This window comes from Silurus meridionalis, chromosome 3, assembly GCF_014805685.1.
Source record: "Silurus meridionalis isolate SWU-2019-XX chromosome 3, ASM1480568v1, whole genome shotgun sequence".
NCBI lineage: Eukaryota > Metazoa > Chordata > Actinopteri > Siluriformes > Siluridae > Silurus > Silurus meridionalis.
Window position 1 is genome coordinate 27,936,778 of NC_060886.1, and position 23,741 is coordinate 27,960,518.

The window sequence follows — 23,741 nt, forward strand, 5'->3', positions numbered from 1 at the left end:
CAATAGAGAGAACAGAAAAGATGATTGTTAACAGACTGCCTCAAACATGGAGGTGGAAACTTAATGGTTTGGGTTTGTTCTGGAGCAAGAAAGGTTGGAGACTTCTTGAAAGGAATGCTGAACCAACATAACTACCATTCCATACTTCAACACCATGCAATTCCGCCTAAACTGCAGCTAAAGATAACCAACGACAAGACAATTTTGGAAAACAAACAGTCGGCTATAGTGTTATCATTGAACGACCTGCTCAAATTCTACTGAACTGCTCTGGAATGATCTGGATCACAAGATTGGAATGAAATAACCAACTAGTCGGAAATTTAACAAGATCCATGGCAAAGGATTTCGGCTGAATGTTTAGAGAAACGAACTGCCTGAATACTGCCTGAAGTGTGTAAAGCTATTCTTTATGCTAAGGGAGGATTTTTGTTGTTGTTGTTGTACGTTTACATATTTGTTTGGTCAAAGTAAATCTTCATAGCATCATATTACCTAGGTCATTGCATAAAAACTAAAATAAAACATTTCACAGGCGCTGTACGTTCCCATTGATATATGATGCAATACAGAATTACAGTATTCCACCGCTTTACTGCACTTCAAATCTAGCACCACCTCTGGTTTATCGTGGAATTGCATTTGCCACGATGTGAATTTGTTTAGCAGATTTCCCTGGTCTCTTGCGGATAGCACAATAGACCAAAAAAAAAAAAAAAAAAAAAAAGCTTATAGCGAATTGTTTTTATGGAGTTTTACGTTGAAATGTATTGATAAGAAAATAAACATTGTAAAATGCAGTTAATACAGTACAGTACTGTATACATAAAATAGCATTTTTGGGGTGGCGTCCGTTTATTGCGGGTGGTTTTGGAGTAATAAACGGGGGATTACTGTAGTTTATTTAGACAGTGGGAAAATTTGGAAAAAAAAAAATTCCAACAGGGAACTAAAGCCTAGAAAAAAAATTTAATAAATAAAATAAAAATACAATTTGAAATGTGTAGTTTAATGTGTAAGATGATGCCATGACCCTGAGCGGTACAGTAATTAAATTTTCCATATGCTATAACTCTTACAAGCGTTGGATCAGCTCACCACAAACACTATACATGAACAAGAACCCAACAAGGCGATCGATAGCCTGTAAACTCGTCCCATGCTTTTCATTAGCCAGATGACGAGTCCTCGGAGAAACAAAGCCATAAAAAAAAAGGCTTAAGCACAGCAGCACGTAACAGGAGCTGCAACCTGGGAGTACTAACCGGAGCTCTTTGTGATTTAACCTCAGCCCGCTGGATCGATAGGAACCGCGAATAAGATGTGAAGCTGAGCCTCGAGCTTGCACGTGGGCCTGAGGAAGATCGCTGACGTTCTTGCGGTCAATCTTCTTACCATTAATGTAGAGGGGAGCAGGACTACCCCTCTACCGATGGAATAGTCCGGCTGACTAGCTTTCTTGTGGTCTTTGAGCAAAAGTGTGGCAGCTTAGAACGGGATTTACATCAACAATTATCTGTGGGGTCTCATGACATCACTATACCACTCCGCGATCGACTCTCTAATATGCTGAGTGTTTTAGAATGTCCACGTGTTGATACTTTTGCCGTTTGGCCTATTCGGTCATGCTAAACAAAAAATCATTGAACACCTTTGGGACGAGCTGGAATGCTGAAAATGAGGAAAAAAAAAAAAAAAATCGCCATTTTCCTAAAACGGAATTCCCGAAATACCCACATTATGGTACCACGATAAACGGTTAAATATGGACGAGGTGGTATCAAAACGTTTCGAGTCTAGTCTTGTGACGAGTCAAAAGATAACGGCACAAAGGCTGCCCCATCAGTCGCAGGGAGCACCGACCTTCATAAGTCATTGGGCCAAAAGACTTGTTAGTAACTTTCTAGTAAAAGCAGCTCGTCTCGAAACTTTGATACCAAAGAATTCATTATTGTACATTTATTATTAATTATTTAAAAAAAAATGTAACCAAAACGCTGACCCCCAGTATGAACATGATACATGTCAATTAATAAACGTAAAGGCTTTAAAGGCTTACTGGGTTGCCCAGGTGCATCATGGGAAGCCTGGAATGGGACTATGGTCGTTATTTGTTTTGAGGGAAAATTTTATTTCGGGAGGATAGACGGAGACCTTTTTCTCTCCGTAAACAGCCCGAGTGCGTCGAATATAAACAGTGTGTGTTTTCTGGCGGCTTGGGTGTTTCTTCATCTCAGGTAAATGGGGACACGGATACACATGCACGTGTGTTCCACGTCCGCACAAACAACTCTGACTCGCTGACGTTTTTATAGCCTTTGGCTGCATTTGGTGCAGAATCTACTGAAGAAAGTCGCTTCAGATACAAATTAAACAGGAAGAAAATCGTTAGTCGCAGTGAGCACTTTCAAGACCATGATTTATTTCCAGAACACACTAGTTCTGTCCAGAGCTGACCATCGACTATACAGACAAAAGTATTGGGACACTGGATACCACAAAGTTGGAGGCACATAATTGTATAGGATGTGGTGTGATAGGAAAGGGTCCTAATATGTCTCTGGATTAAGCATGAACTTTTCCCATTTACTTGACAATGTGCACAAAGCCAGATCTATAAAGATACACTATATTTCCAAAAGTATTGGGTCATAAATATGGTATGTGATCTTTGAGCATTGCATTCCACATTTAGTCCAGATTTGCTCTTATAATTCTCTCCACTCTTCTAGGAAGACGTTCCACTAGATTTTTGAGTATGTTTATGGATATTTGTGTTCATCAGCCACAAGGGTGTTACAAAAGGCAGGTATTGATGTAGGTGAGGAGACCTGGGGTGCTGACTGCACCCCAGGTCTCCAAAGCAACTCTCCAAAGCAACCAGATCTTCAAGGAGCTCACTTTGTGCACAGGGGAATCACCGTGCTGGAACAGGTTTGGGTTTCCAAGTTCAAGTACATGCAAAATTTTATTATAGCGCCATCTAAAGACAATTGAGTGCCTCCAGATTTGTGGTAACAGTTTATATAGCAGGAAAGGGCAGGTGACCCAATACTTTTGGAAATATAGTGTATGCTTTGTATGGGTTGAGTGGCCTGCTATAGAGCCCTGACTACAATGCTAGGTTATTATGTGATGTTCAAAAAGTCCATCTTTTTGTCCATATAGTTAACTTCTTGTTAGCAGCTTGTCATGAAAACTTTACACCCCGCACACATGATGGATTGCGGAAAAGTCTTCTAGTCTGATCTTAAAGTCACCTGTCAGCGTTCTACAAAATCTGACTCAGCTGTCGCTTTTCGCCCTGAGTCGAACCTGTTATCTCTCGGCCCCAAAGAATGATCAAACATTATGCTAATCTCCTAATGAGTTTACCTGTTTTATTTAGAGAGCCAACGCAAACTCATCTCCAAGCCATGAAACCACTCCGACAGCCAAGAGGACTCGATCCCATAATCCGACCCGGTCCGAACTACACCGGATTGAAGCGCAGCAGGACTTCATGCACTCGGTTACTCTCAAGCAGCGGAGTTTGGCAATGGGTCAACTTTTCCTTCGGCCCTCGTCAACAAAAGGACTGGTTGTAGCTTTCTGCAAAGATAGCTAAGCTTTTTACACAAATGCTACTAAAATTTGGAGCCTGTAATAGTTATCAATAGACTTCGAGATTTTGCTGGATAACCCTGGTACGTTTTGTATATAAACATGGCCGCCAAATTTTACACGACGTAACCAAATGAAACATTTCCCATAGCCCCACTGGCTTCCATCGTTCACTCAATATGAATGGACACCGTTCTGTCATGGTGTTTGTTTTCCTGAAGCGAAACTGAATGGCTCATGGGTTGCTGTATAATCGGTTCTACTGTAAAGCCTGTCTGAGGTCAAACCGAGGCCAAAGAGGAGTGTGGAAGTGAAAAACCTGAAATTAGAGCCGAGGATTTCAGGAATAAGTGGCACAGGAACCCATAAAATGTGGCTTGTCAACCAGTGCAGCATTTCAAAAAAGCATGGAATAGAACTAGGATCTCAGGGGTGTGCATCATAAAGAACCCTATTCTTCTCTCCATTTGTTACAGATTGTATACACTACATGGCTCCAGCAAGCCTGTTCCAGCAAGACAATGCACTCGTACTTAATAGTGAGCCCCATGAAGCATGTTACAATGGATGAACCTAAGCGTCCTGCAAACAGCCCGACCTCAAACCCACTGAACACCTTAAAGATGATCAGGCTCCTCCAAAATCTAGTGTAAAGTCTTCCTGAAAGGAACAGAGCCCATAACGGCAAATGGATAAATCTATACACTTTGACACTAATTCTTCGTCTGTAACACACGCCATTAAAAAGTCTCTTTCCTCAAGTAAACTATTCCTGCCTTGCAAGTAAAGTAGACCAAAAGATCCTCATAAGCTAGACATTTGAGTTTGTGGACACCTGTTTACAAGATTAAGTGAGCATGATGGTCTTTCCTCAGTGCAAAAAAACATGGAAGCCTCCTTGGACTTTGGCAACATGCACTTGAAGGACAGTGTTAAACAAGATCCTCTGATAAATCCAAGATTAAACTGTTTGGCGCAAAAAGATGTCTGGAGGAAATCAGGCACCACTCATCACCTGTCCAAAACCATCCCAGCACTGAATCATGGTGGTGGAAGTATCATGCTGTGTTGTTTGTTTTTTCTGTAGCAGGGACTAGGAGACTCGTCAGGGTTGATGAAAAAGCTGAATGGAGCAATGTACAGATATATTCTTAATAAAAAAAACCTGTTCCACAGCGCTCAGGACCTCAGGCTGAATGTTCACCTTCCTACATGATGATAACCCTAATCACACAGCCAAGACAACACAGGAGTGGCTTAGGGACATTTCTGTGAATGTCCCCAAGTGGCCCAGCCAAAACCCTGAATTAAGCCCTATTGAATATCTGTGGAGAGACATGAAAGTGTCTGTCCACCGTGCTGGGTTACTGATCGGAAGGTCGGGGGTTCAAGCCCCGCTATCGCCAAGCAAGGCCCTTAACCCTTCAGTCCCCCTATTTAACCTGAAACAGTTTGAAAGGATTAGAAGAATGGCAGAAAATTCCCCAATCCAGATGTGCACAGCTTGTTGCGTCGATTTCCAGTCTCCCGTCCGATGTATGGTGTTTGCTGTACCTATTCATTTGATGATTCCTCTCGACTCCACTCAAATTTTTTGGGATTCCTTCATGGTTTAACTTGAGCACATGTGGAATTCCATGATGGACATGTGGATTTATTTCACATTTCTGTGTTCCCAGGACCTCGATCTGGACAAAGCGGTTAAAAACAAATGACGGGCATAAAAGTATGCGATGTAAATATATCCGGCTGCTTCGGGGTGGTAGTGGTGTGGGGGGTGGTGTTTGTTGGGGGTTGTAACTTTCTCGTGTCTCAAGTTACAAAACACCTGAGGACGCATGACGACACGTGGGTGCCGGTATTTTCACACGCAACGTCGTGTCCTTTTCCTTACCAGACGTGAAACGCTCATTGGTTACTTGTTAAACCAGCTTTTACGAGAGTCTCTTTCGGTCTCGTCATTCGCGATAAATAAACAGTGACGAGGAGCGAGTGAAATAAAAGGAGGCAAGTTATTTTGGTTCTCGGCCTGAAAATACGCTGCAAAACTTGCCAAGGGAGGCAGCAGGAAGTATTTGGCCTGCAATTACAGCAAAAAAACAAGCTCACACTGCTCTCCTGCAGGGTCAAGAAACCTCGCAGATTTTCTCACTGGCTTTATATCGGACCTGTTTTCCTTTTTTTCTTTTGGTTCATTCCTATTCCAGTCACGTCCCCCACATAAAGAAGACACACCCCTACCAACACACACACACACGATTCCCAATACATATAAATGAAATCTTTTCTCCAGCTGGCTGCAGACACGCAAGGTCCTTTGACTGAATTAACACTGATTTCTTTGCTTTTCGGTCCTGCGCCATTCTTTGCCTCGTGTGTTTACCCGTGGCATACTGGCGCAGGGTTCGAGTTACACTGCACAGATAGTTACGAAAAAAGAAACAGCATCTGTTTGAGTGCAGAAGTAACCAGTGACCTTTCCTGACTTCAAGCTCTGGGACAAAATCCCTCCCAGAAGCCACACACACACACACACGTATATACACACACACACAGAAACACACGCGCTACTTAAAACTCAAATCGTTTAACACAACGACGAACGATCGACTTGAGATTCTTGGAATATTTTACAACTGACTCATCAGCATGGATAACAAACCCAACTTCCGAAAAGCGTCGTGTGACACGCCCTCAACCTCTCCTCTCCATAACCTCACCTGCTCCTGTACTCGTGTTCACGCTCTCATTCACCAACCAACATCCTGTTACCACTAAATATTGCGCAACAGTAACATTGGCCTCATAGTGATGAACTTCCTCTCGGGTCTGGTTCCTCTGGTTCGTGTCTGGGTTCCCCCCCCCCGAGCTGAAGATCGAAATAGAAATCCGCGTCCGGATTTCTGTAAAGCTGCTTTGTGACAATGCACATTGTTTAGCGCGTGATACAAATAAAAGTGTGTGTTTGTGTATTCCTCTGCTTTTTTTTTTACCCATTTGTTGGCCTCAACTGAATCAAAGTTCTTTTGGAATGCAAAAAAAATAATTTCAATCACCTTTTTTGGTCACCAGTTCAAAACCAAGCTAGGTATATCCTAATTGTTGTATAACTGTAAATTGTTCGTAACAACCAATTGGTCGTTATTTAAAAAAGAATATATCTTAAACCTAACCATTTTCCCCAACAGGGCTTAATCTAAATCCAAATCAAAGAAAGAAAGAAAGAAAGATTTCCTCTTCCAAGCTTTTATCACAGGGTGAGAGATACGCTCATCCTAGCTGCATGTCCAACGTATCGTACATCATCCACTGCTGCCTGTTGCGCAAAATGTAAAATATTTGTACAATTTTGTCGTATCTCTCTCTCTCATATATATATATACACACGCACACAGTGAGGAAAATAAGTATTTGAACAATCTGCTATTTTGCAAGTTCTCCCACTTAGAAATCATGGAGGGGTCTGAAATTGTCATCGTAGGTGCATGTCCACTGTGAGAGACATAATCTAAATTAAAAAAAAATCCAGAAATCACAATATATGATTTTTAAACTATTTATTTGTATGATTCAGCTGCAAATAAGTATTTGAACGCCTGTCTATCAGCTAGAATTCTGACCCTCAAAGACCTGTTAGTCTGCCTTTAAAATGTCCACCTCCACTACATTTATTATCCTAAATTAGATGCACCTGTTTGAGGTCGTTAGCTGCATAAAGACACCTGTCCACCCCATACAATCAGTAAGAATCCAACTACTAACATGGCCAAGACCAAAGAGCTGTCCAAAGACACTAGAGACAAAATTGTACACCTCCACAAGGCTGGAAAGGGCTACGGGGAAATTGCCAAGCAGCTTGGTGAAAAAAGGTCCACTGTTGGAGCAATCATTAGAAAATGGAAGAAGCTAAACATGACTGTCAATCTCCCTCGGACTGGGGCTCCATGCAAGATCTCACCTCGTGGGGTCTCAATGATCCTAAGGAAGGTGAGAAATCAGCCCAGAACTTGTCAATGACCTGAAAAGAGCTGGGACCACGGTTTCCAAGGTTACTGTTGGTAATACACTAAGACGTCATGGTTTGAAATCATGCATGGCACGGAAGGTTCCCCTGCTTAAACCAGCACATGTCCAGGCACGTCTTAAGTTTGCCAATGACCATTTGGATGATCCAGAGGAGTCATGGGAGAAAGTCATGTGGTCAGATGAGACCAAAATAGAACTTTTGGGTCATAATTCCACTAAATGTGTTTCGAGGAAGAAGAATGATGAGTACCATCCCAAGAACACCATCCCTACTGTGAAGCATGGGGGTGGTAGCATCATGCTTTGGGGGTGTTTTTCTGCACATGGGACAGGGCGACTGCACTGTATTAAGGAGAGGATGACCGGGGCCATGTATTGCGAGATTTTGGGGAACAACCTCCTTCCCTCAGTTAAAGCATTGAAGATGGGTCGAGGCTGGGTCTTCCAACATGACAATGACCAAGCACACAGCCAGGATAACCAAGGAGTGGCTCTGTAAGAAGCATATCAAGGTTCTGGCGTGGCCTAGCCAGTCTCAGACCTAAACCCAATAGAGAATCTTTGGAGGAGCTCAAACTCCGTGTTTCTCAGCGACAGGCCAGAAACCTGACAGATCTAGAGAAGATCTGTGTGGAGGAGTGGGCCAAAATCCCTCCTGCAGTGTGTGCAAACCTGGTGAAAAACTACAGGAAACGTTTGACCTCTGTAATTGCAAACAAAGGCTCCTGTACCAGATATTAACATTGACTTTCTCAGGTGTTCAAATACTTTTTTGCAGCTGTATCATACAAATAAATAGTTTAAAAATCATACATTGTGATTTCTGGATTTTTTTTAGATTATGTCTCTCACAGTGGACATGCACCTACGATGACAATTTCAGACCCCTCCATGATTTCTAAGTGGGAGAAATTGCAAAATAGCAGGGTGTTCAAATACTTATTTTCCTCACTGTATATATTTCATACATACACATACACACACATACACACACACACACACACACACACACACACACACACACACACACACACACACACACACCGTATTTTCCGGACTATAAGACGCTACTTTTTTCCCACGCTTAAACAACGAAGCGGCTAATTTATGGATTTTTCCCGGTTTCACAAACTTCAAGCCAAAAAACAGAGCCCCATAACATTAGACCAATGAAATTGCTGAACGGGTTCAAGTGAACCAATGAAACTCTTTATATTAAATCAGATGCGCTCCCACTGAATCGGGCCGCACCACATCATAAATATGGATGATGTTCCTCTGATGTTTGACCTGCCGCTCACTCGGACTGTCAACAGGAAATGAGAATCATTCGTCACGCTGAAAACAACCGGGCATGAAAAAAAACACACTTCACCTGTGTTCTGAGCTGCACGGCATCGGGAGAAAAACTTCACCGATGGTGATTTTTAAACGCACGACGATGCCAAAAGATAAACTCCCGAGAGAAATTGTTGTGAAAGGAAGGAGGAAGACAGTGAACAATGACTTTCTTGGTAGGCTACTGTTTAGATACAAGCCGTGTAACAGACACGGTCTTTCGTTAAAGCCTGTGTAAAGTTCATTAGTTTCAGTGTAGACACCTGCGGCTTATAGACAGGTGCAGTGTATTTATGTTCAAAATAAAAATCTGTGTCAAATTCAGTGGGTGCGGCTTATATTTGGGTGCGCTTAATAGTCCGGAAATTACGGTATATACATACACACACATACACAATATATGGGCAAAAGTTGTAAGGACACCTGTTCTTTTTTGAACATCCCATTCCACACTTAGTCCTCATTCATTGTTATAATTAAGCTCAGAAGAGTGGAGATTTATTAGAACAGCAAATTGAGATGTGGAATGGGATGTTTTTTTTTTTTTGCAGTACAATAAATGCTAAAACTAAACAATTCCCAGACTGACGCCCTCCTCTCATTTATGCATCGCTTTCTTCCTTCACTTAATAGACTTGCTGTTAAAATAAATTCGCCTCTGAAACCACCACGAGTCCCTGACTGTCGAAAGGATAAAACCGGTATAAATCAACCTCACTTTATATATGACTTTCAAAGCGTTTTTAACTGTTCCTGTCGCCGCTGCGAAAATAATTAAGCCTTTAATAGAGCGCTATGGTGCGATTTCACGAGAATTTCGCTCTCCTTCTCTGCTGTGGTGTGGTGTGGTCGCGGACAAAAAAAATAAAAAAATGTAAAATAAATGTCGCGCCTTTTATATATACGATGATACAAAGAACAGCGTTTGGGAGTGCCACGTCGGCGTTCGCTACGAATCCTAAGTGCGCGTGGCGATCCCCCGCTTCTTTAGTAAAAAAAAAAACAACACAAAAACAAGCAGATGATAGAACCTGTCGAAACAGCATTACCTGTACAGGACGTGTCTCTTCTTGACCAACACCCCAGAGTGCTCTCTGTTCGGATAACGCCAACATGGAAGCTTGGAAGGTGCCAGAATTCTGGCTCACGGGACAGTTTAATCAAATAATACGACAGCTAATAGCTAACGATACTTACAAATATATAAGGCATGTAATTCCTTGAAGCAGCATAGTTATGAGTTCTCGAATGTATTTAAACAGAATGTTGATTAAAGGCGGCTCTTTTTTTTTTCCTCGTGTTACCTTCTGGCTCTCCCTTTTAGTTATGACGGAGTCCCTGCTCGCTCTTGCCCTTATCCGTTACGTAACATTAAGCATACCTGATAATCCCCGTTTCTTTTCCTCCCCCTCGTCTCCACTCTCTATCGAGCTCCACGCTCCTGAAGTGATCCTATGATAGTCTTCATCTTGAAGCCTCGAGATCCATGAGGTTACTGTGGAGGGTTAAACTCCCAGAACCGTGAAAGCACCATGGGCCATAATTCATATAAAGTGTCCATCAGAGAACAGGTCATAACCTCAAAAATGATTAAAGGAGATATATCCGGATGTTGAGTGGGTTCGCTTACGAGTCGCACTGACGTGTCGCAGAAAGAGAAAGTTCTCAATTTCTCAATGTATCGGCTTGTAGTTAGTACACGACTAAAGCCGAGTCCGCCTTCGAAGCCTGCTTCAAACCAATTACCTCAGGATTCTGAGCCGTATAGAGCAGAGTGGGCGCTGAAGTTCGTGACGTGCCGATGGTTGAACGTAAGGAATTCTCAAGAGTGCTTAATCAGTTAGGCCTCCGATCTTGAAGTGGGCAGGTGTTCACACTCACAAATGTCCAAACACCTGCCTCAACCATCCAGCCAAAACCCCCACCCTCACACACACACACACACACACACACACACACACACAACGCCAGCCCTGCATGCTTCCAGCTGAGGTGTGTGCGCCAGCGTGTGCCAGGGCACTGCAGGAGGTCCTCTTCCAACAGCTGACCCCCTGAAACCAGCTACCAAATGCTGTTTCCCCAAATTAAACCTTTCAAGACACGGCGCTGTAGTCCAAGCTCTGCTTCACCAAAAAAAAAACGTCAGGGAAGAAAGGACAACGCTTAAATGGCTAATAATCCATTAATAATTGAACCGACAACTCAACGGGAACGATGGAAATCCTGGTAGATACACCAAAACGGGAATAAAATAAAACCCTGTTTATTTCCACCAGACTACAGGACCTAATGAACCATTAATAATCTGTTACATGGACAGACTTCGATGTCATTAAAATGCTAAAGAGAATTACTTTCCCAAAATACTACCACAAAGCTGGAGGCTCTCGAAAGCCCTTGTTAATCTGAATGAGCACATCTATCTAAAATCTAGTGGAACATCCTCCCAGAAGAGTGGAGGTTCTCATACGAAATGTTGAATGGGATGATCAAAAAAGGCACATTGGAATCTTATGGTCCAGCACCAGACCAATTTAATCAACAATAAATAATTAAAGAAATCAACCAATCAATAAATGCCCCTTATGGTTCCAGAAGCCACCATCCCCAAATTCCTCGGTTAGGAGTATGAGATCGGTGGTCTTACAAGGGGTACAACGCAATCAAAGACAGCTGAAGGCATTGCATCGTCATAAAATTTGGATTAAAGTCTGTGACTGCTGCTATGACACTTATCTAAAAGACCATGACACTTTTTTTGATTCCGTAGTTCCCCGTTCCTATATTCAATTTCACCTCTAGAACACTGTGAATCAAAGCATCGGGGCAAAAACACATCCAATCACATGATCCCATACATGATGAGTGTAACAACTTGTTTAGACACGCTACACTCACACATGGTTCACACGCACTCCTCTACTTCTGAACCACGCTGCTGGATCACACCCCAAATAACACACAAGTCTGCTACTGGATCAGACGCATCACTATGCTCCTGCTTCAATACACACTGCCATGTCACGATATAAAACATGCACACTTGGGAAATACTTTTGGATACACTAAACACAATCTGTCTGGATTGCACAAAACAATGCTGACACATCACACACTACACTATTCTCCAACTGGATCACATGCTGCCATACACTAGATCCCTCCTGCTAGACAACACAATAACGGTCTGTTGCATATATATAGTCCTATTAGACACGTTACAGTCTGGATCACACACACTAATACACTACCCTCCTTCTGGATCACTCACACACTAATACACTTCCTCCTTCTCGATCACACACAATACACTACCCTTCTTTTGGATCACACACACACACACACACACACACACACACACACACACACACACATACACACACACACACACAACCCTACTTCTGGATCACACACACGTTAATACACTACCCTCCTTCTGGATCACACACACACTAATACACTACCCTCCTTCTGGATCACACACACACACTAATACACTACCCTCCTTCTGGATCACACACACATTAATACACTACCCTCCTTCTGGATCACTCACACTAATACACTACCTCCTTCTGGATCACACACACACAATACACTACCCTCCTTCTGGATCACTCACACTAATACACTACCCTCCTTCTGGATCACACACACACAAATACACTACCCTCCTTCTAGTTCACACACACACACACACACACACACACACACACACACACACAACTCTCCTTCTGGATCACACACACACTAATACACTTCCTCCTTCTCAATCACACACAATAATACACTACCCTCCTTCTAGATCACACACACACTACACACACACACAATACACTACCCTCCTTCTGGATCACTCACACTAATACACTTCCTCCTTCTAGATCACACACACACACACACACACACACACACACACACACACACACACACACACACACACTAATACACTACTCCTTCTGGATCACACACACACACACAACCCTACTTCTGGATCACACACACGTTAATACACTACCCTCCTTCTGGATCACACACACACTAATACACTACCCTCCTTCTGGATCACACACACACTAATACACTACCCTCCTTCTGGATCACACACACATTAATACACTACCCTCCTTCTGGATCACTCACACTAATACACTACCCTCCTTCTGGATCACTCACACTAATACACTACCTCCTTCTGGATCACTCACACTAATACACTACCTCCTTCTGGATCACACACACACACACACACACTACCCTCCTTCTAGTTCACACACACACACACACACACACACACACACACACAACTCTCCTTCTGGATCACACACACACTAATACACTTCCTCCTTCTCGATCACACACAATAATACACTACCCTCCTTCTAGATCACTCACACTAATACACTACCCTCCTTCTGGATCACTCACACTAATACACTTCCTCCTTCTAGATCACACACACACACACACACACACACACACACACACACACACACACACACACTAATACACTACTCTCCTTCTGGATCACACACACACTAATACACTTCCTCCTTCTCAATCACACACACACACTACCCTCCTTCTGGATCACACACACACACACACACACACACACACACACACACACACACACACACACACACACACACACACACACACACTACATTTCTGCTGGATCTCACACACTACATTTCTGATGGATCACACACACTACATTTCTGCTGGATCTCACACTACACTACATTTCTGCTGGATCACACACACACTACACTACACATTTCTGCTGGATCACACACACACACACACACACACACACACACACACACACACACACACACACACACACTACATTTCTGCTGGATCTCACACACTCCACATTTCTGATGGATCACACACACACACTACATTTCTGCTGGATCTCACACACACTACACATTTCTGCTGGATCACATACACACACACACACACACACACACACACACACACACACACACACACACTACATTTCTGCTGGATCTCACACACTCCACATTTCTGATGGATCACACACACACTACATTTCTGCTGGATCTCACACACTACACTACACATTTCTGCTGGATCACACACACACACACACACACACACACACACACACATTACACTACACTTCTGCTGGATCTCACACACACACACACACACACCACACACACACACACACACACACACACACACACACACACACACACTACACATTTCTGCTGGATCCTCTCTCACACACTACACATTTCTGATGGATCTCACACACACTACATTTCTGCTGGATCTCTCACACACACACACACACACACACACACACACACACACACACACACACACACACACACACACACACACACACACACACTACACATTTCTGCTGGATCCTTTCTCTCACACACACACACACACACACACACACACACACACACACACATTACACTACACTTCTGCTGGATCTCACACACACTACACACACACACACACACACACACTCCACATTTCTGATGGATCACACACACACTACATTTCTGCTGGATCTCACACACACTACACATTTCTGCTGGATCACACACACACACACACACACACACACACACACACTACATTTCTGCTGGATCTCACACACTCCACATTTCTGATGGATCACACACTCCACATTTCTGATGGATCACACACACACACACATTTCTGCTGGATCACACACACACACACACACACACACACACACTACATTTCTGCTGGATCTCACACACTCCACATTTCTGATGGATCACACACACACTACATTTCTGCTGGATCTCACACACTACACTACATTTCTGCTGGATCACACACACACACACACACACACACACACACACACACACACACACACACACACACATATATTACACTACACTACATTTCTGCTGGATCTCACACACACACACACACACACACACACACACACACACACACACACACACACACACTACACTACATTTCTGCTGGATCTCTCACACACACACACACACACACACACACACACACACACACACTACACTCCTGCTGTGTGATGAAGGGAATAAAATCCAGCAGTAGTCATGTAGAGAAGTGCACTTTCACTTTCCTGTGGTTCTTCAACATTTGTAACACAAATACAAAATACAAAAACTGCAAAGATTACAGAGTAAAGTGATCGCGCCATGTCCCTACATTCCTCACCTACACACACACACACACACACACACACACACACACACACCCCGTACTAAAGAGCACATGCACATTGAAAACAACATGAAAACACACCGCCACATATTGTTACCTTGTAAAAGAAAAACATACATAAATAAAAAGAAAAGAATCCACTGGCAGCATGACTTTCTTGCAACGCGTCTCACTCACACACACACACACACACACACACACACACACACACACACTGACAGGGTGACCTAAAAACTTTATTAACCTACGCAACTGCAAGCTGGGGCTCACTAAGGGTTGCTTGCTGAGTGCAACTGGCACGCGCAGCAAGAAAACACGTCTAATAACAACAAACAAACAAACAAACAAACAAACAAATAAACAACAACAACGGTTATGCTAACTGGCTAGCAGAATGTGTGTAATAATGTTCAGATCGCTTACCCTCATACACCGCTCCAGACGTGTCCAGGTTTGAGAAAATGCAGTTTCTCTAGGAGACGAGAACACACACGCGCGCACACACACACGTGCACGCGCGCGCTCTCGCGGGAGGTAAAAAAAAAGGGGACACCGTGGGCGAGGAAACCGGGAATGCCAGCGTCAGATGAGCCGCGGCGCAGACCGAGGAGGAAACCTCATCGCTATTCTTGCCCGAAGGAAGCACCGGCACACACACACACACACACACACACACACACACACAAGCGCGCGCGCGCACGCACGCTCCGCGGGGCCTCTACTGTTCCGTGTCCAGTCCTGGAAAAAGGGGGGATAAATCCACACACAGTGAAAAGAAGAGGAAACCACGGGAAATCGCCGGGGGTGGAGGAAAAAAAAAAAAGAAAAGAAAAGAAAAGAAAAGAAAGTGCACCGTCCACGGGGAATCGCGAGGGGGGGACGCGCGCGCGCACTCGACTACCGTCGGAGCATTCTCACGTCACGAGCGCTGAATGTGATCAGTAGTCTCTTTCTCGGCTCGCCGCTGACACACATACACACGCGCGCGCACACACACGCGCGCGCGATTCAGATGAAAGCACCGGTGTTGCCAGATCCGCTTTAACCCTCCTTTAAAAGTGCACTTATACCCTTGACCTTTTGTCCTGCAATAAATTGTTTGAATCACGAAAGGCAATTTTTTTTTTAAATAATAAAAAATTTAAATAAAATACATTTTGTTTTTATTGTTTCAGTGGTACCAAATTATCCACGGGTCAGTGGTGGGGAACTTTTTGAAGTGCTGACCACAAAAATAAATCAATCAATCAATCAATCAATCAATAAATTATAATAATAATAATATAGCACATCTATAAATGTTTTATTCTTACACCACAGTGATTTGTTGCCAATAACAATTTTTTTTATGTAATAAAGCACACACTCGTTGCAGTTTATTTAATGGTATGCTTTTTTTTTCATTTCGCAATTTTTTTCTAACATTTTTGCAAAATTTGTGCAAAAAAAAAAAAAAAAAGAAGAGAAGCCTAGTGGTTAAGACTCTGGATTATTGTTAAGGTTCTGGTTCAAGCCTTCAATGCTTGAGCGATGCATTTAGACCCTCTGTGCTCTGGGGGTGCTGTAATCATCTCTGACCACAGCTTCCTAACAATGCTGAGATGTGTGAATGAAGAATTTCACTGTGCTGTAATGAACATATAAAAAAAACCTCTTATTTCTTTATATAATATTTTGTGTTGCATATGATAGAAAGGTGAGGTGGTAACTCAGTGTTTAAGAAGGTCACAAGAAGGTCACAAGTTCACATCCCAGCACCACCAAGCTGCAAGTACGGGGCCCTTGAGCAAGGTCCTAAACCTTCTACTGCTCAGTTATTAGTAGGTGTTGCTCAATGGCCCAGAAGGCTCCATAAACACACGTGATGCATGTTCTTCCCAGGTTCCTGAGGATTTCCTCTTATCGATTTCATTTTACCTCCCAAGACATGCAGAGGCGTACCAATCGCACTTCATGTGAATGTATGTGTGAATGTGTGTGTGTGTGTGTGTGTGTGTGTGTGTGTGTGTGTGTGTGTGTGTGTGTTTGAAGGTGACAATTCTCCCAGCTTACTTCTGCTGTTGTGATAAACTGGTTTGTGTATGAACAATGTGGCTTTCGATATATTGTTGTTAATATTGCCGCAAGGATCTGGCAACCCATGCAACAGGGCTCAGTGTCAGAGCGCCACCAGGGCACAGGGCTCATATTACACACAGGGGGCCAATATTTAAACCCTGTACAATACAAATAATTAAAGATATTAAATTGAAGGTCTACAGCCTAGCACTAACTTTTAGGAGTAAGGCTCTAGATTTTTTTTCCAAACTGTTCGAGGGATTCGATCTAGAACTGGATTTGCAAAAAGCACAAATAAACCTGATGCTCAGGTGTGTACATAGACCGTATAGTGTATGTATGTAAATACATACACATAAATACATACACCGCCATCTAGCGTCCAAAGTGCGACATCACGCTACAATACACAGCTCAGTGCAAACACTTCACCTTTTGTTTCTGATATACAGTAAAAAAAAATCTATCTATCTATCTATCTATCTATCTATCTATCTATCTATCTATCTATCTATCTATCTATCTATCTATCTATCTATCTATCTAAATGTTTAATTATAGAATATGTAAGGCATTAGTCATGACAGTTTTATAATCAATTCTTTTTTAAACTTCTGTTTTTTCTCTCAATTCTCTACAAATTTCAGTAGCATAAAGTTTGACTTTCACTTATAAGACTAGGAAATAAATGCTGCATTTTAAACTGTCCTAGTTGACATGATGTCTCACCATACTTCAATTAGACATGGTGCTTTCTGCTTGTGTGGATAAACACCGCCATCTAGCGTCCAAAGTGCGACATCACTCTACAATACACAGCTCGGTGCAAACAATTCACCTTTTATTTCTGATATACAGTAAAAAGCTATCTATCTATCTATCTATCTATCTATCTATCTATCTATCTATCTATCTATCTATCTATCTATCTATCTATCTATCTATCCATACATACATTCATACATACATACATACATGTCAAGCATAACATTATGACCATCTGCCTAATATTGTTTCGGTCCCCGTTTTGCTGCCAAAACCCTTCTAACCTGTCAAACATTAACAGCATTAACTTCCTCAGCTACAGGAGTTTAGAAATTAATGGTCCCATCAATTATTGCAAGGCGTCCAGGTCTTGAAGCTGCCACGCAGATCATCACACTACCACCACCATGTTTCACTGTTGGTATAAAGTTTTATTTTATTTGTATTTTTTTAATGAAATGTTGTTTTATTTTTAAAATATTCAGTCCACAGAATATTTGGCCAAATCAGCAGTGACTTTTGGCTTGGAACTTGCCATTTTTGCTCAGTCTCTTTCTTATTGTTGAATCATGAACACTGTGGTAATGGAGAGTGTGTTAGAGAAGTGAAGAAAAGAGTGCAGGCAGGGTGGAGTGGGTGGAGAAAAGTGATAGCAGGAGTGATTTGTGATAGAAGAGTATCTGTGAGAGTGAAAGGGAAAGTTTATAGGACTGTGGTGAGACCTGAGATGTTGTATGGATTAGAGACAGTGGCATTGAATAAAAGACAGGAGGTGGAACTGGAGGTAGCAGAGCTGAAGATGTTGAGGTTTTCGTTGGGAGTGACGACGATGGACAGGATTAGAAATGAGTTTATTAGAGGGACAGCGCATGTAGGACGTTTTGGAGACAAGGTGAGGGAGGTGAGATTGAGATGGTTTGAACATGTGCAGAGGAGGGACATGGGGTATATCAGTAGGAGAATGCTGAGGATGGAGACACCAGTAAGAAAGAAAAGAGAAAGACCAAGGAGGAGGTTTATGGATGTGGTAAGGGGAGACATGCAGGTGGCTGGGGTGAAAGAGGCAGATGTAGAAGACAGAGTAGTATGGAGATGGATGATCCGCTGTGGCGCCCCCTAATGGAAAGCTGGAAGAAGTGATTTCTTGATTTAACAGTATATTAAGATCAATAAGTGTATATTAAGATCAGGTTGCACATACAGAAGAAGAGGAGAAAAACAAAAAACAGGAACACTGGAAGCTACTTCAAAGTGAATATCTCTATATCTGAAGGGCAGAAATTTCCAGAAACCAAAATCCAAAACACTCGAGTTTACCATGTGTTATTTCACGTTATCCTCATGTCCATGTTATTTCCTGTAGGTTCTCCAGTTTCCTCCCACGTCCCAAAGACATAGATTCCCAACACTAAAGTGTGTAGACAGTATGTGTGTATACACACTGAGCTGTAATGCCTGAGGGCTCTGTGTTCATAGGATCACTACTGCTCAGATTGAACACCTACAGCAACACCGGGGCTTCATGAGGATATGATTAGACACTCAAAGCTTTTTCTATATAAATCACTAATCTCTAGAGAGCCATTAAAATCTGAGAGGGAGCTTTAGACAAAATCTGAAGTACTGAAATGGCTAAAAATAGTCACGTTGATTTCTATGGCGCTTTCCACAACAGACATTGTCTCAATCCAGCTTTACAGATGTGTATTTATCCCTGATGAGCAGCCATGGTGACTGTGATGACTCCCTTAGATGTTATGAGGAAGAAACCTTGAGAGGAACCAGACTCAAAACGGGAACCCATCCTCATTTGTTTGACATCAAGAGTGTGATTATAGTCTTTAAAACAATACAAAACACCGGATTGTGAGAACTAATAAGAGCAGTGGAAGTGAAAGAATCTTTAATCATGTGCTATGCTTTTAACGGCTAAATAAACAGCTAATAACAGCTCCTTCTCTTTTTTTAAGAAATGTCCTCACTGAGCATGCGATCAACATGACGCCAAGCGCTAACAAGAGAACTGGTAATTATTCAGCTCTATTCCTGGACCATGTTTCAGTGAAATCTGTGAAGGCTATTCAAATAAGAACATTTTCTGCCTATCTATTTTAAGTCCGTTCATCTCAAATTTCAGATTTTTCACACACTTTCTACTTCTCACATTTTCAAACCAGACTCGTTACTTTAGTTCTAACGGTATTATCATGGTATAATGGTCTATTTGGTGACATGATCGGTAGAGTTTCCTCTCATCGCATGCGGTTTTCAGCTCATCAAATCTATTTTTTGTCTTGGTTTTTTTCTACTGCTGGTGTATCATTTCCTGGCTCTCTCTCACACACACACACACACACTCCACAGACGTAGGCTAGTTTATGAAGCTAACAACAAGCAGGCAGAAGACAACAAGAAGTCTGGGGTTCACGTGGATGAGACAGAGGGAGTCGGTGATGGAAACATGACTGATCACATGATCATCTTTTCTATGCTTGTGTTCTATATGATGGATGTTCAGCCTGAATTCATTCATTAGTTTAAAAATATATATATATATTTTGTATTAATAAACAGGTAGTAATAGTGGCTACTGTTTACTGAGCGTTTCTTAGATCAGGAATGAACTTGTGGTGAGGGAAGACATGCAGGTAGTTGGAGTGACAGAGGCAGATGTAGAGGACAGGGGGGTATGGAGACGGATGATCCGCTGTGGCGCCCCCTAATGGGAGAATTGTTTTTAAATTCTATTCTTAAATTCTGTATGTATTCTACAAAAAACATTTGTACATTGCCCAAAATGGTGTCTAGTCACCAGTTGATTACGCATTAGAAGCCTCTCATCACAAACATGGGCGTTCATCTCCTCTACAATCCAGCAAATGCTACAGGAATCTTCACTGTTCCAATGTTCAATCCAACTGGCATTTTCAGGTCCTTTGATCGAACTTTTGGAACAAAAACACAAATTTATATATCAATAAAAATACACCATTTTTGATTTACATATCAATATACTTTCTATGATGTTATGTATCAGGACATAATAAAAAATTCATCAAGTCGTACAATCAGGAAAATACGACCTCAGATGAAACACGATTATTGATTATTATTGATTTTACAAAAATAAAGCCAAGACGAAAAAACGTGTGAGGAAATCTTTATTGCCGCTCATTCTTTTTCTACGAGAAAACCCTGAAAGCTTTTCACTGCTACTTTAAAAACTTTTTTCGATGAACAGGACATACAGTATATTTGATCTTAACAGCCTTCTTTACAACATGTATAAATCAAGTCCTTATAAATGCAGTCATTTTTTTTCCCAATTTATTCTTTCTCGTCTTTCAGAAGACTGAGAATTCGGTCGCGCCTCGCCGTGTACGGCGCATGTTTCATGCTCATCAGGCTGGCGGGGAACAGATTGCCGCTCGGTGTGTACATCTCCGCTCCTTTCTGCCCCATCAGCAAACGCAGGGTCTGATTCCTGAGCAGAATCTTCTCATAGAACTCAACCCCACCCTTCGCGTAGCTCTTGGACAGGCTGGCAGCGCGCCGGTCTGAATAAAACTCCAGCCGCTGATTCACAGTGTCAGAAGCTAAAAAGTAAGATACAGCTCCCAGACCCAGAGCGAGCGCGTTAACCCCGGCTCTGAGGATAACAGATCGGGCGAAAAGACCGAAGATTTGCTTGAGAGCCACGCTGTAGATCCAGGCTCCAGCCAAGCAGGTTGGAGCCACAGCAGCATGCAAGATAGGGCCGGCACACTTCAACCGAGCCACCTCGCGTGCCACGGCGAACTTCTGAGCATCTTCCGACACCACCAGGGCGTTTCTCAGTGTGCTTCCTGTCTCACTGTCCCAATCCACTTCTTTCCCGTTGATGAGAATGGTGCGGTTAGTGATTCCCGACGGCTCGTCCGGGGTGCTGTTGAAGTTGGACGGGATGCCGATATGCGCTCCCGAGGGAAGCCACGGAATCCCTGCGCCGACCGGATGGAAACCGTACGCGGCGAAAGCCGTGTAGCTGCCAGGAGAACCCACCGCCGAGTCTTTCAGCACCTGCACAAACACCTCCTCCAGCTTCTCCGACAAAGTTGTTGGCGCTCCTTTGCTCCAGGCCTGATAGAGCTTTCGGTACGTGGTCTCTGGGAAGACGTGGTAGAAAATGTCGGCCGCGAAGACGACGCTGCAGCCGGCAACGAAAAGAGGCGTCCGATATTTCTGCACCAGCACTGAGAACTTTAGAAAATGAGACGCCATCGCCTCGGTTTTGGTGCTGGAGTGTGCCTATGGATGATGTCAAATCAATGCAAAATTCAGAATGACGTAAACAGACCTGGCAGCTCCCAAACATAATGCACTTGATCTCCCAAATTACCTCCAAATTGATATAAAATTCACTTTATAATGTCTCTAAAACATTAATTTATTCCAAAAATATTAAAAAAGTACTACTACTGAAGATGAATTGCTGCTTCTCATGTGCTCTCATCCAATTTACCTACAAAAACCTATATATATTTCATATAATACACCATAAAACATTTATAATCTACAGTCCAAACGTATAAACATTAAAAGAAATGACTTAATTACGTGATATGAGCTTTACCCAAAACACTATATGTGCTGAACATCCACAAGGACAATTCACATGAGCACCATAGCAGCAACCGGCTGCCGTAAAGCGTTACGCTCTTTGCGTCAGTTTTACGTCTGTTATATGAAGCGACCACTGAGCTAGGGATCATCGCAATACAACGTGTATCCGCCTCAATCTGTGCACTAACTAGAGTATGACTCGTACGACTGGTACCTCCTACCTAGTGCACTACGTGTTTATTTGGTATTCAGCCGTCCCTAACCAGCACCCGGCGTGTACGTTTCACAATAAAAACGCGTCAAACATTTACTTTCTTTTTTGTCTTTCTTAATCAGCATGAAGAAGAAGAAGAATCAGCATGCGACACCATGCTAAAAAGGGTTAAAAATAACGTGTAACAAATAAGATATACAACAATCTATCTATCTAAAGACGTTCTACATAGTGACGTCAGAACACATACACACATCAATGCATTACTATCATTGTGAGGACTTTCCTTTGCCACCAACGTCACACTTCCATTTAACCCAAACCCACACACACACACACACACACACACACACACACACACAAGTCCAGATGTAGCCACCAGATGTAGCCACCTCACTGTTACACCCATATGCGTGTCTTGGCAAATTCCAAATATATTTTGTAATACAGAAAATCCAACAGATTAATCTGATTGTCAGTAACTCGGATAATCACTCTATGTACTGAGCAGAAATGGATTTACAAAAGAAAACCCACTGAGCCATGATGTGAATGATATACAACAGCTAAAGACTACACCAGATTCCTCTTCTATACACAAGCACTGGAAGATGGTAGTGCAATGGGCACAGGCTCATCAACACCAGACAGCTAAAGAAAGAAAAATGTAGCCTGGTCTAATGAATCTCAATTTTCGCTGAGATATACAGATGGTGGGATCAGAATCAGCAAGAGCAGGAACCCATAAACTCATTCTGCCTTGTGTCGAGTCCAGGCTGGTGGAGGTAGTATAATGGTGTGAGGCTGCTGGCCGGTACTGAACTATGGATCATTTGCACATAAATAATTCATGTTTAAATGGTTATTTTATTTTCATTTTATTTCACATATTTTGAAATAT

The 23,741-nt window shown here is 42.5% G+C and overlaps 2 protein-coding genes across 7 annotated transcripts in view; both read right to left on the reverse strand.

Annotated features, from left to right (window-relative positions):
- The window catches only part of ptpn4a (protein tyrosine phosphatase non-receptor type 4a), a 49,341-nt gene extending 33,641 nt beyond the window's left edge, over positions 1-15,700 (reverse strand). The window contains exon 1 of one of the 4 annotated variants that reach the window (XM_046844875.1): positions 15,625-15,700. The gene's annotated coding sequence lies outside the window, so the exon portion shown is untranslated. The other 3 variants (XM_046844874.1, XM_046844877.1, XM_046844876.1) reach the window with 3 other exon arrangements.
- Positions 15,701-21,168: 5,468 nt separating this feature from the next.
- On the reverse strand, positions 21,169-22,757 carry tmem177 (transmembrane protein 177). Of its 3 annotated transcripts, none has more exons than XM_046845379.1 (2): positions 22,637-22,757; positions 21,169-22,311 (listed from the first exon to the last, which is right to left on the reverse strand). In XM_046845379.1, exon 2 carries the CDS (start codon positions 22,282-22,284, stop codon positions 21,352-21,354), a length of 933 nt encoding a protein of 310 aa, XP_046701335.1. In that variant the 5' UTR covers positions 22,285-22,311; positions 22,637-22,757; the 3' UTR covers positions 21,169-21,351. The 3 variants fall into 3 exon arrangements, with proteins under 3 accessions (XP_046701335.1, XP_046701336.1, XP_046701337.1); XM_046845380.1 differs by having other exon boundaries at positions 22,621-22,726; XM_046845381.1 differs by lacking the exon at positions 22,637-22,757 and adding an exon at positions 22,403-22,563.
- Between the last annotated feature and the right edge of the window lie 984 nt (positions 22,758-23,741).

Coding starts and splice junctions, on each gene's coding strand:
- tmem177 (XM_046845379.1), bottom strand. CDS start 22,284: ATGGCGTCTCATTTTCTAAAGTTCTCAGTGCTGGTGCAGAAATATCGG.